We start from the raw sequence: 12,340 nt of genomic DNA on the forward strand, positions 1-12,340 counted from the left end.
TGTGAGAAGAATATGAAATCTGATTGGTTAAAGAAAAAGAAACGAGCCAGCAGTACTGACTTTGAAGGCCCTGTGCAGATTCAATTGACATGGCAGCACATAGAGGCTGAAATCTGATAAAACAAAAAATCCAATACACGTACTGGAAGCAGTGCAGCCAAGAGAAACGCTACAAAATGAAGAGAATAAACTGTTGGGAATAAATTAATACAATTTCATGAAACAAATATTAGAATTTAGGTTGTAAATGTAGGTCAGTGCTTCTGATAGTGTTTAGGCCAGCAGAGAAGGCTTTGTTGACCCTGACCGCCCGCCACTCAGTAATACAGAGGTGTATGTAAGTGTCTATGTGTGTGTGTTTGTTTTACATTTAATATTTAATTTTCTAAAGATAAGATCTACTTAACTGTTCTACTTATTTCAGCATACTTGAACAAATGTCTTCATTCCTTTCATCCTTCATTCTTTCACTCCTTTCCGATATTGTCAGGATTTTCTCCTTTTAAGACTAATTCTTGAAGGTGGACATAAAACACTTAAGAATACATAGCGCTAGCATTAGCCACTAGCCACTTCCTAGTGCTATCTATTTATTAGCGGTTTCACACATGCATAAAACAAATCTTATTTCCGGTACGAAGCAAGTAGCCACAGTGACACTGCACTGTACTGCGCTGGAAACTGTAGTTTATTTTTTATAACCCTGGCATTGTTTTGTATGTTTTCAAGATTAATAATAAAAAAGGTGTTCAAAGTCCAAGGCAGAGACTAAACAAACCTGCGGACTGCCACATACATTCCTAAGATAACTCAGATTTTAACTATGTTCCACACTTAAAAAGAATTGGCAGAGGGAGAGGCAGAGGGACCGATCTGTGAATGTTGATAGAGAAGTATAGAGAAGGTCAGGAAGAGTTGCATTGTGTGTTTGGGGATTTAGAGAAAGTGTATGATAGTGTGCAGAGAGAAAAGTTGTGGTATTGTATGAGGAAGTCAGGTGTAGCAGAGTAGTATGTGAGGGTGGTGCAGGACATGTATGAGGACAGTGTTACAGCAGTGAAGTGTGCAGTTGGAAGACAGACTGGTTGAAGGTGGATTACATAAAGGATCAGCTCCTAGCCCTTTACTGTTTGCAGTGGTGATGGACAGGCTGACAGGAGAGGTCAGACAGGAGTGTCCATAGACTAAAGACTATGGTATTTGCAGATGATATTGTTATTTGTGGTGAGAGTAGGGAGCAGGTTGAGAAGAGCCCGGAAAGGTGCGGATACGTGCTGGAGAGAAGGGGAATGTAAGTCAGTAGGAGTAAGACCGAGTACATGTGTGTAAATGAGAGGGAGAGCAGCCTGACAAAGTTCTCTGATGCTCAGTTTGGTCATCTGCCAATTCACACCAATCGGCCAGCTCACTTAGTGGATGATCTAAATGATGTGTTGTCACACTAAAATATTAAATGCTGCATAAAAAAAGCTTAAAGGACCACAGAGACATGCTATGTTTCAATTAGCCAGGTGTATTAAACACATTGTAAGTCACACATTAACACCAAGATAGTCTACAAATTTGTTCAAAGGGGAGAAAATTACAAATAAGTACATCAGTCCATAGATCCAACAATAAGTAGCATTCTTTCTACAGAGAGTCTTTAGAGTAGGACCTGTGAGAAAAATAAGTTTTTAGTTGAAGTAGTAAAGCATCGGTATAAGCAACAGTTTTCCAGTAGTTGACCACACTTATGAGAGGATTAATAGATGGTTGCTGGATGAAGAATGGCAGATACTTCCTCCAGACTCTTGTCCTGTGGACGTAGACATCCAGTGCTCTTACCGGGCACAGCTGGTTCAGCTTCTTCTGGTCTGGGACGACCGAGGGCACCTTGGGGATGTAACCCGTTTTACCAGGAAGGCCTCTCCTTGGAGGGCAGTAGCAGATGAGCAACTGAGAAAATGCACTAATAAGGGTCTCTGCCCAGAGATTGCCCTGCCACAGAGGCATGATACGTTGAAATGGCGGACACGTAAACTTTCAAGGTGGATAGAGCCAACCCTTTGGCGAACTGTCCTTGGAGGAATTCAAGCAGTGAACTGGAGCCTAATGATGGTGCTCACACCACACATTGAACAGTCGCCATCTCACTGCATTTTATCTCCTTGTGGAGGGAGCTCTGGAGTGAAGAATGGTCTCTACCAGCTTAGGTTTCAAGACTGAAACCACAACCTCCACAACTCTGGGCAAGAGAGGAGATGCATACTCAAAAGAATCTGCCAGGGAGGGTGCTCGAGAAGGGGGCTACCAGGTCCACAAACCATGGTCTGCCCGACCACCCTGGGGCCTCCAGGAGGATGCGGACTCCATCCTGGTGAACTGGTGGAAAGGAGTACAGGTGCAGCCTCGGCTACACCTGAGCCATGGCATCCAACCCCAGTGAGCTTTGCCGAATCTCTCCCAAATCTGCTCCACCACATGAGGATGGAGCGACCAAGTCTCCACACACTTCGTGGAGGTGCTGAGTGAGAGGGCAAGGCCAAACGGAAGAACCCGTTACTGGAAAGCTTCGGTTCCTAAAGCAAACCTCAGGAACTTCATTTGAGAAGGAACAATGAATACATGAAACTACCCACGCAGGATCCCTGACATCCCCTGGCATCGCCCTGAGCCCCCAGGGGGGCGTGCCCCACTATTTGAGAAGGACTGGATTAGAGCTAGCTGATCTCCAAGTTGATTTTTGTATGTTACATAATTGATAATCTCTACAAACATGATGCAACTTAGTGGATGATTTGTTAAAAATTGTTAGTGGCTAGTGAAAATTTTGTAGAAGTGATCATTTGAAAATGTAAATACTTATACTTAAATATATTAATTTTTGCGTATTGATATTTATCTGTTTGCTACCTTGTTAAATCATTGTTGATAATTATTGTGAGAAATCATGAACATGATCAGTGTCTTCACATATATGAATATCATTAATTATTAATAATAACATATAATTAAATGTAAATTGAGCAAATTTGTTATTTCAGAAGTGTGTATCAAACTGGAAGCCCTTCACATTAATCGGGACCCAAGAAGTAGCTCTCAGTTTCAAAAAGGTTGGTGACCCCTGCACTAAACCATACAACATTGCAGGTCTCACCACAGTCCTATAAACTTTCCCTTTCACTCTTGCAGATACTCTTCTATCACAAATCACTCCTGCTATCACTCTTCTCCACCCACTCCACCCTGCCTGCACTCTTTTCTTCACTCCTTTAACACACTCTCCATTAATTTGCACTGTTGACCCCAAGTACCTGAACTCCTTCACCTTCTCCACCTCTTCTCCCTGCAACCGCACCACTCCACTGCCCTCCCTCTCATTCACACACATGTACTCAGACGTACTCCTACTGACTTTCATTCCCCTTCTCTCTAGTGCGTACCTCCACCTCTCCAGGCTCTTCTCCACCTGCTCTCTACTCTCACCACAAATAACAATATCATCTGCAAACATCATATTTCAGGGAGACTCCTGTCTGACCTCGTCCGTCAACCTGTCCATCACCACTGCAACCAGGAAAGGGCTCAGAGCCGATCGTTTACGCTCCCTGAAAGCAAACACAGAGAGAATGAGGAGGAGCTTCTTCTCGCAGGCCATTCGGAGTTTGAACCAGGAAACACTAAGGATCTAAAACTGGTCCACCTGTGTCATAAGCATCCTTTATATACACTTTTTCTATATCTTTATATATTTTATATTTTATATAGTTTATACCCTTAATTTATTTGCAATGTTTTTTTTTCTTGGTTGATTTTTTTCTCCCCATCCTATTCCCTCATGCCGGACCGTCGTATAAAGCATTTCACTGCATGTCTACTCTGTATGTATGTGTATGTGACAAACAAAATTAGATTTGATTTGATCCTTGATGCAGTTCAACCTCCACCTTGAACCAGTCTGTTGTTTATACTGCACACTTCACTGCTGTCATGCTGTCCTCATACATGTCCTGCACCACCCTCACATACTACTCTGACACACCTGACTTCTTCATACAATACCACAACTCCTCTCTTGGCACCATGTCGTCCGCTTTCTCTAAATCCACAAACACACAATGCAACTTCTTCTGACCTTCTCTATACTTCTCCATCAACATTCTCAAAGCAAATAATGCATCTGTGGTGCTCTTCCTCGCATAAAACCATACAGATGGTCACCTCTTCTCTCAGCCTGGCTTCCACTACTCTTTCCCATAACTTCATGGTGTGACTGATCAACTTTACTCCCCTGTAGTTACTGCAGGTTTGCACATCTCCCTTGTGCTTAAAGAACAGTACCAGCACAATCCTTCTCCATTCCTCAGGCATCTTCTCACCTTCCAGAATCTTGTTAAACAATCTGGTTAAAAACTCCACTGTCATCTTTCCTAAACATCTCCATGCTTCTACCGGTATGTCATCTGGTCCAACTGACTTTCCACTTTTCATCCTCTTAATAGCTGCTCTTACTTCCTCCTTACTAATCCTATCCACTTCCTGCTTCACTTTATCCACACTATCCAACCTTTTCTCTCTCATTTTCCTCATTCATCAGCTGCTCAAAATACTCCCTCCATCTTCTCAACACACTCTCCTCACTAGACAACACATTTCTATTTCCATCCTTTATTGCTCTAACTTGCAGCACATCCTTTACAGCTCGGTCCCTCTGCCTGGCCAATCGTTACAAATCCTTTTCTCCTTCCTTGGTTATAGAAAAGCTATTAGAGCTGATAAATCAGCATATCTTTCTAACCTACTAAAATATTTTTTTCTTCTTTTTCAATTCTGTAGGAGTAGGAGCACCACAGTAACAATCGTCAATAAAAACAAATAAAAAAAACAAAAAAACAAAACAAAAAAAAAAAATGCAAAAAACCCCCAGACTATTACTTTAAAATTGGACATTTAATTTAAAAAAAAATGTAGATAACAAAAATGAAGTTCATTTTCACTGATTTTATTATTAAAATGAATAACCTGTGTACTAAATCACTTAATTATATGTTTCTTCAAACAGATATCTCCAGAAGCATTAGAAAAGTAATGAATTATTTTCTAAACCTTAACCTCAACCAAACCAAACCAAACCCCTAATTAAAAAAATCTGACCTCGCCCCCTATCAGCTGACTACAGGCCTCTGCTAGCTTCTAGAAAAAGTTGTAGGATGTTGTCTGTTGTTATGCTCACCTAAATAAGAATAACATTCAGGGTTAGGGTTAGGACCAGGGTTTAGGCCTCATCCTACCACAGAGACAACACTGGTTATGAGCTGCTGGTAAATGACCTGCTACTGACCTATGATCAGGGCTGTGTCTGATCAGGCTGTGTGTTTCTTCACCTTAGCAAAGCTTTTAACAACATTGATTATAATATTCTCCTTACTTGACTCATAACTGCTTATACAGTGAGGAAAATAAGTATTTGAACGCCCTGCTATTTTGCAAGTTCTCCCACTTAGAAATCATGGAGGGGGTCTGAAATTGTCATTGTAGGTGCATGTCCACTGTGAGAGACATAATCAAAAAAAAAAATGCAGAAATCACAATGTATGATTTTTAACTATTTATTTGTATGATACAGCTGCAAATAAGTATTTGAACACCTGAGAAAGTCAATGTTAATATTTGGTACAGTAGCCTTTGTTTGCAATTACAGAGGTCAAACGTTTCCTGTAGTTTTCACCAGGTTTGCACACACTGCAGGAGGGATTTTGGCCCACCTCCACACAGATCTTCTCTAGATCAGTCAGGTTTCTGGCCTGTCACTGAGAAACACGGAGTTTGAGCTCCTCCAAAGATTCTCTATTGGGTTTAGGTCTGAGACTGGCTAGGCCACACCAGAACCTTGATATGCTTCTTACAGAGCCACTCCTTGGTTATCCTGGCTGTGTGCTTGGTCATTGTCATGTTGGAAGACCCAGCCTCGACCCATCTTCAATGCTCTAACTGAGGGAAGGAGGTTGTTCCCCAAAATCTCGCAATACATGGCCCCGGTCATCCTCTCCTTAATACAGTGCAGTCCCCTGTCCCATGTGCAGAAAAACACCCCCAAAGCATGATGCTACCTCCCCCATGCTTCACAGTAGGGATGGTGTTCTTGGATGGTACTCATCATTCTTCTTCCTCCAAACACGTTTAGGGGAATTATGACCCAAAAGTTCTATTTTGGTCTCATCTGACCACATGACTTTCTTCCATGACTCCTCTGGATCATCCAAATGGTCATTGGCAAACTTAAGACGTGCCTGGACATGTGCTGGTTTAAGCAGGGGAACCTTCCGTGCCATGCATGATTTCAAACCATGACGTCTTAGTGTATTACCAACAGTAACCTTGGAAACGGTGGTCCCAGCTCTTTTCAGGTCATTGACCAGCTTCTCCCGTGTAGTTCTGGGCTGATTTCTCACCTTCCTTAGGATCATTGAGACCCCACGAGGTGAGATCTTGCATGGAGCCCCAGTCCGAGGGAGATTGACAGTCATGTTTAGCTTCTTCTATTTTCTAATGATTGCTCCAACAGTGGACTTTTTTTCACCAAGCTGCTTCCCCATAGCCCTTTCCAGCCTTGTGGAGGTGTACAATTTTGTCTCTAGTGTCTTTGGACAGCTCTTTGGTCTTGGCCATGTTAGTAGTTGGATTCTTACTGATTGTATGGGGTGGACAGGTGTCTTTATGCAGCTAACGACCTCAAACAGGTGCATCTAATTTAGGATAATAAATGTAGTGGAGGTGGTTATTTTAAAGGCAGACTTACAGGTCTTTGAGGGTCAGAATTCTAGCTGATAGACAGGTGTTCAAATACTTATTTGCAGCTGTATCATACAAATAAATAGTTTAAAAATCATATATTGTGATTTCTGGATTTTTTTTTTTAGATTATGTCTCTCACAGTGGACATGCACCTACGATGACAATTTAAGACCCCTCCATGATTTCTAAGTGGGAGAACTTGCAAAATAGCAGGGTGTTCAAATACTTATTTTCCTCACTGTATACTGTTTCTATATGTTACCTTTGGGTAAAAAATTTAATAAATTAATATAAAAAAGGTGAAATTAACACCTTCAACGCAACACATTTATTCATGACATTGTTTCTTTACTCAGAAAAATAACCATAACATAATTCTTTAAAACATTTACAGGAGTATTTTTATAAGCTGCCCCGTCATGTGAAAATGTAAATAGTGATGTAAGACTTGTCTGTTTAAAAAACTGACACAATGCAAAGAAAGAGAATTAATGGAAACCTGTGGTTTTTCCATGTTTATATATATATATATTTACATAAAGCCTCCACATTTGGCCATGCCATATTGTAGCGTATTATACAATTGAAAAGTATGAATTTAAGGTACATTTAGAACAGATAAAAATGTGCAAATAAGTGTCAATTAATCACAAGTAAACTCGTGACAATCATGTGATTAATTGTGATTAAATATTTGAATCGATTAGTTAATTATTATTAGCCCTAGTTATTATTCGCTTAGGTGAATGCTAAGGATCATTTGTGTAATTATTGACTCCAGTCTTTTAATCAAATCTTATGGTAATAATATGACATGGATAGCCTTCTTTCTTCTTAGTTATGATGTTAGAAAATGATGCTATTAAAAGAAATATGATGTTGATACATTATGCAGAAAAATTTGTTCTTTTACAACTTCTGGTTGGACTATTGTAATACTCTTCTGTAAGGATGTAACAATTAGTGCATAAACAAAATCAGCCTGATTTTATCTACACTACACATGAATCTAATTTCATTTCGATTATACAACCCCAATTCCAAAAAACTTAGGACACTGTGTAAAAAGTAAAAAAAACAAAAAAAACCCAGAATGCACTCTTTTCCAAATCTCACAAACCCATCTTTTATTCACGATATAACAGAAAACATATCAAATGTACCATTTTAAAAAATAATAGGGTGATTTTGAATTTGATAGCTGCAAAACATCTCATAAGGTTGGGACAAGACAACAAAAGGCTGAACATTTTTTACTAAAACAATGAAGAAATTTAGGTTAATAAAATAATGAAGTTAATTGGCAACCAGTCAGTAACATGACTGCATATAAAAAGAGTATCCCAGAGAGGCAGAGTCTCTCACAAGTAAAGATGGGCAGCCATTTACCAATCTGCAAAAATCAAGATCCTGAAAGTACCGCATTAAAACCTCTGTAAGGAAATCACTACCTGGAAACAGAAACACCTGCAGAAATCATTGTCTGTGAATTGTAATTTTGTCTGACCACAGAACAGTTTTCCTACATTGCCTTAGTCCATTTTAAACGAGCTTTTGCCCAGATAATATGGTGGCATTTCTGGACCACATTCACATATAGCTTCTTCTTTGCATGACAGAGCTTTAAACTGCAGTTGAATATAAAGTTTTTTTCTGAGCTCATTCAGTGATTTTTATTGTAGAAGTTTGCCTGTTTTCAATTCAGTGCTACCTGAAGGCCTGACGATCACAAGCATCCAGTATTGATTTTTTTACCTTGTCCCCTGCATAGAGATTCCACCAGAATCTTTTGTAATTTGTTTGTTGTTTCAAGTTTTTTGAGATATTTTTTAATGCCATTAAATTCAAAATGATCTAATATCCTTTTCCTTAAAATGCTACTTTCCTCAGTTTAAAATATTGTTTTTATTGTGATTTAAATGTGTTTATAATATTTGCAAATGATTGCATTATTTTTTTTATTTACTTTTTACACAGTGTCACAATTTCTTTTGTAATAAAGGTTGAACATACAGTATGGATACATGCTATATAAATACAAAAACCAATAATGATCCACAGAAAAATATATATTTTAACACAATAAATAAAGCTTATTAACACATTATTTATTACTTTGTGTTGATAGCAAGATATTTTTAAACATTGTCATATTTTCTTCCTTTAAAGCACTGTTTTGGGATTAAATCATTTGTTTGTTTAACTTTGTCAGACAAGGTCTGATGTTTTTTTACATTACAAATGTTTTCTGCTCACTGGATGTAAAGTGTAACCACAGGAGTTATTCTATCCCTAATGCAATGTAAGTAAATTCATAATAAATAAATATGTATGTATGTATGTATGTATATTTTTCCTCCTGGAAATTGGATTTTATTTAACTTGAGAAGAGTTCAGTAATATAAGATTATCTTCTTCTGCTGCTTGAATCAGTAAAAAGTACTGCAAAAAACTGCATTTATGTGAAGGCCAAACTAATAACAGTCAGATGTGATTAGGATATCTTCTTCTTCGTTCGGCTTCTCCCATTCCAGTTCCAGTTCCAGTGACCAGTGTTCCTGTCCTTTCTTTCTCTTTAGATCTGTTTGGTTCATCCTAGCATCCTACCTCTGGATGGAGTCCTTATCAATTGGAGACTGCTCTGTGCAGCTGGGGATGATTCCACATCCACAGTCTAAAGATCCATAAAGCTGCTGAGCAAGAACTTTAAGGATTGAGTCAGACTGTAATTCTGTAATTCAGTCTGCTACAATGGCTCAGGACCACAGGTTCCATGAACAGTTCTGCATTTACACACCTATTACTACACACCTCAACAATAGGACTGCAACGAATGGACAATCGGTGCCACCCAGATGAGGAGAGTGTGGTTCCTCTCAAGGTTTCTTCCTCATTCCATCTTACCAAGTTTTTTCCTTTCCACAGTTGCTTGTTCATCAGGGATAACCAATTATAAGGAACAAACTTAAAGGCAATAAACTTACACATTATTTTATACAACCTTGGAACCTCTTTATCTGTGTAAAGCTGCTTTAAGACAATGCCAAAGTTTTTCTGTTGGTACCACACAGGCAGTGAATAATAATAATAATAATAATAATAATAATAATAATAATAATAATAATAATAATAATAATAATTAAAATATAGATAGATAGATAGATAGATAGATAGATAGATAGATAGATAGATAGATAGATAGATAGATAGATAGATAGATAGATAGATAGATAGATATACTGTATATACTCTAAGTTAAATGTACTTTTAACTTTACTATATATACTGACCCTCCAACACACACACACACACACACACACACACACACACACGCACACACACGCACACACACGCACACACGCACACATAATTGAAATTGCCAGTTATAAAGTTTCCAATACAACACTGTGCTGTGTGGTAATTCTAATGCAATTAAACAATTATTTGTACGGTGATATTTTTAAATATCACAGATTTTGTTTACAAGTAACACAAGCTATAAAACACAAGCTGTATATAAAAACATTTTGCTATGAACCACAACCGACAGACTTAATATGTATTACAAAAACATACAAAATAATAGGGTAAATTATGTTTCCTCTCATACTCTTCAGAAAATGGATCTACCATAACAAAGCAAAATGAACCGTGTCTGTGTTTTCCTGTCTAATTCATTAACAGCTTCAAAATGAATTCCTTATGTCTCACATTTTTCATGTCAAATGTTGTAACAAACATTCCAACTTGTAATGGTCATTCCAAGTTGAGTGCCATTGCAACCGTGACATCATCCTAATTTCCATCATCAGGACACATTAACAAGGCAAATGTATTATATAATCCTGAACATCACATTCCCCCAGGAGACAGACAAAAAGCAAACATCCTGCCAACTTTGTCATTTGTGCCCCAGCTGGAAATCATTGTGTTCCCCAACCAGCCAGATAGTTTCACCACATACCTGAACTTTCAGTTTGTCACAGTATTACACTTGTTATAGGAATGTAAGGACAAGTGAAGAGTAAAAATTAACATAATAGACAAAGATGTTCTGATATCCAAATGACAGAACATAAAAAAAAAAAATATATATATATATATATATATATATATATATATATATATATATATATATATATATATATATATATATATATATATATAATTATTATTCTATAATTTGTTTTGATTAAGTTAGCACACTTACATCTTGCCCATTTGTGTAATGCAAATCATAGGCCTCTGTGTCTCTGTTGCAGTGCATCCTGGGAGGGTTCATGCATGGGCAGAGTAAAGTGCGGAAGTACTTGCTAAAGGTCTCTGATAGGCAAGCATACAGGATCGGGTTAGCACAGCTCCATGAATAGGACAAGAGCACTGCAATCTCAAAGCCACGTGCAAAAGTGAGTGTCACGTTTGTACCATACAGTGAGCAGAAGTTAAAGACATAAAAAGGCAACCAGCATATCCCAAAGACTAGAACCACAGCTACCACCATCTTGGTAATCTGCTTCTCAAACTTCTGGCTCTCCTCTGAAGGGGTAGAACTCCTGTCACATTGCCTGGAGATCCTCAGGGTCAGCACCAGAGCTGTGTAGAAGATGATCATCACCAGAAAGGGAAGTACAAAAGCCAGCACAAATGTGTATGTTAGGAAAGACATCCACCATTTGCCCAAAAACATATCAGCCATACATAAACCATATTGCACAGTGAAGTGGAGAGCCATGGGTAGGACAGGGATCAAGGAGAAAACCCATAGAAAGGCAGATATGATTTTAGCCCGCTTTGGAGTTCTCCAGCGTGCAAAACGAAGGGGGTCCACTAGTGCCATGTAGCGGTCCACACTCATCACTGTTAGGCAGAACACGCTAGTGAACTGGTTCATTCCATCCAACACCATAAGCAGTTTGCATGCCAAATCACCAAAGATCCATTGGTTCTGGAAGTTCTGGAAAGCCACAAATGGAAGCCCCACCATAAACAGTCCATCTGCCAAAGCAAGGTTGAAGATGTAAACAGTTGTGGCAGATGCCATTTTATCCAGCTTGAGGATGGCAATAATGACCAAAGAGTTTGCTCCTAGTCCAGTGATACATACAGCAAGGTGGAGAACTGCCATTGTCACACTGAACCCATCAATGCTCTGTGAAAATGCAAAACTGGGAATTGTTTTGCTGTTTAAATCGACAGAGTCATTGCCCAAAAACTTTTGAAGGACATCTGATGTTGCCATTCTTCATGGAAATTCCAGCATTGATGAAGGTGAGTTATTTTAAATATATATATAAATATATATATAAAAAGAATCAGACCAAAAGCAATAAACAAAAAACAAAAAAAACAAATGATGTAAGATGATGTCAAATATCTTTACATTTATATAACTTTGAAGTAAAAAAAAAATCACTGAAAGTAGTGCGAAAAAGAACACAGTCCTTCAGAGACAGAAAGTAGTGAGTAATAGTACGACCCTCCTAACGAGTTCTTATATAGCCCTCCAGCAGCGTTCACGGGGTGCTCGTGTATCTCAGTTTGTGTGTGTGTGTGTGTGTGTGTG

General features: G+C 38.5%; 1 protein-coding gene across 1 annotated transcript; it reads right to left on the reverse strand.

The window, feature by feature from the left end:
* Window positions 1–10,968: 10,968 nt before the first annotated feature.
* Window positions 10,969–12,070, reverse strand: LOC124389011 (somatostatin receptor type 5). Its single transcript, XM_046854207.1, has one exon. The coding sequence runs from the start codon at window positions 12,014–12,016 to the stop codon at window positions 10,970–10,972; it is 1,047 nt and encodes a 348-aa protein (XP_046710163.1). The 5' UTR covers window positions 12,017–12,070; the 3' UTR covers window position 10,969.
* Between the last annotated feature and the right edge of the window lie 270 nt (window positions 12,071–12,340).

The sequence above is a fragment of the Silurus meridionalis genome, chromosome 7 (assembly GCF_014805685.1).
Source record: "Silurus meridionalis isolate SWU-2019-XX chromosome 7, ASM1480568v1, whole genome shotgun sequence".
Taxonomy (NCBI): domain Eukaryota; kingdom Metazoa; phylum Chordata; class Actinopteri; order Siluriformes; family Siluridae; genus Silurus; species Silurus meridionalis.

Excerpts from the sequence above, each read along its gene's own strand:
- LOC124389011 (XM_046854207.1), bottom strand. The coding sequence starts at position 12,016 with ATGGCAACATCAGATGTCCTTCAAAAGTTTTTGGGCAATGACTCTGTC.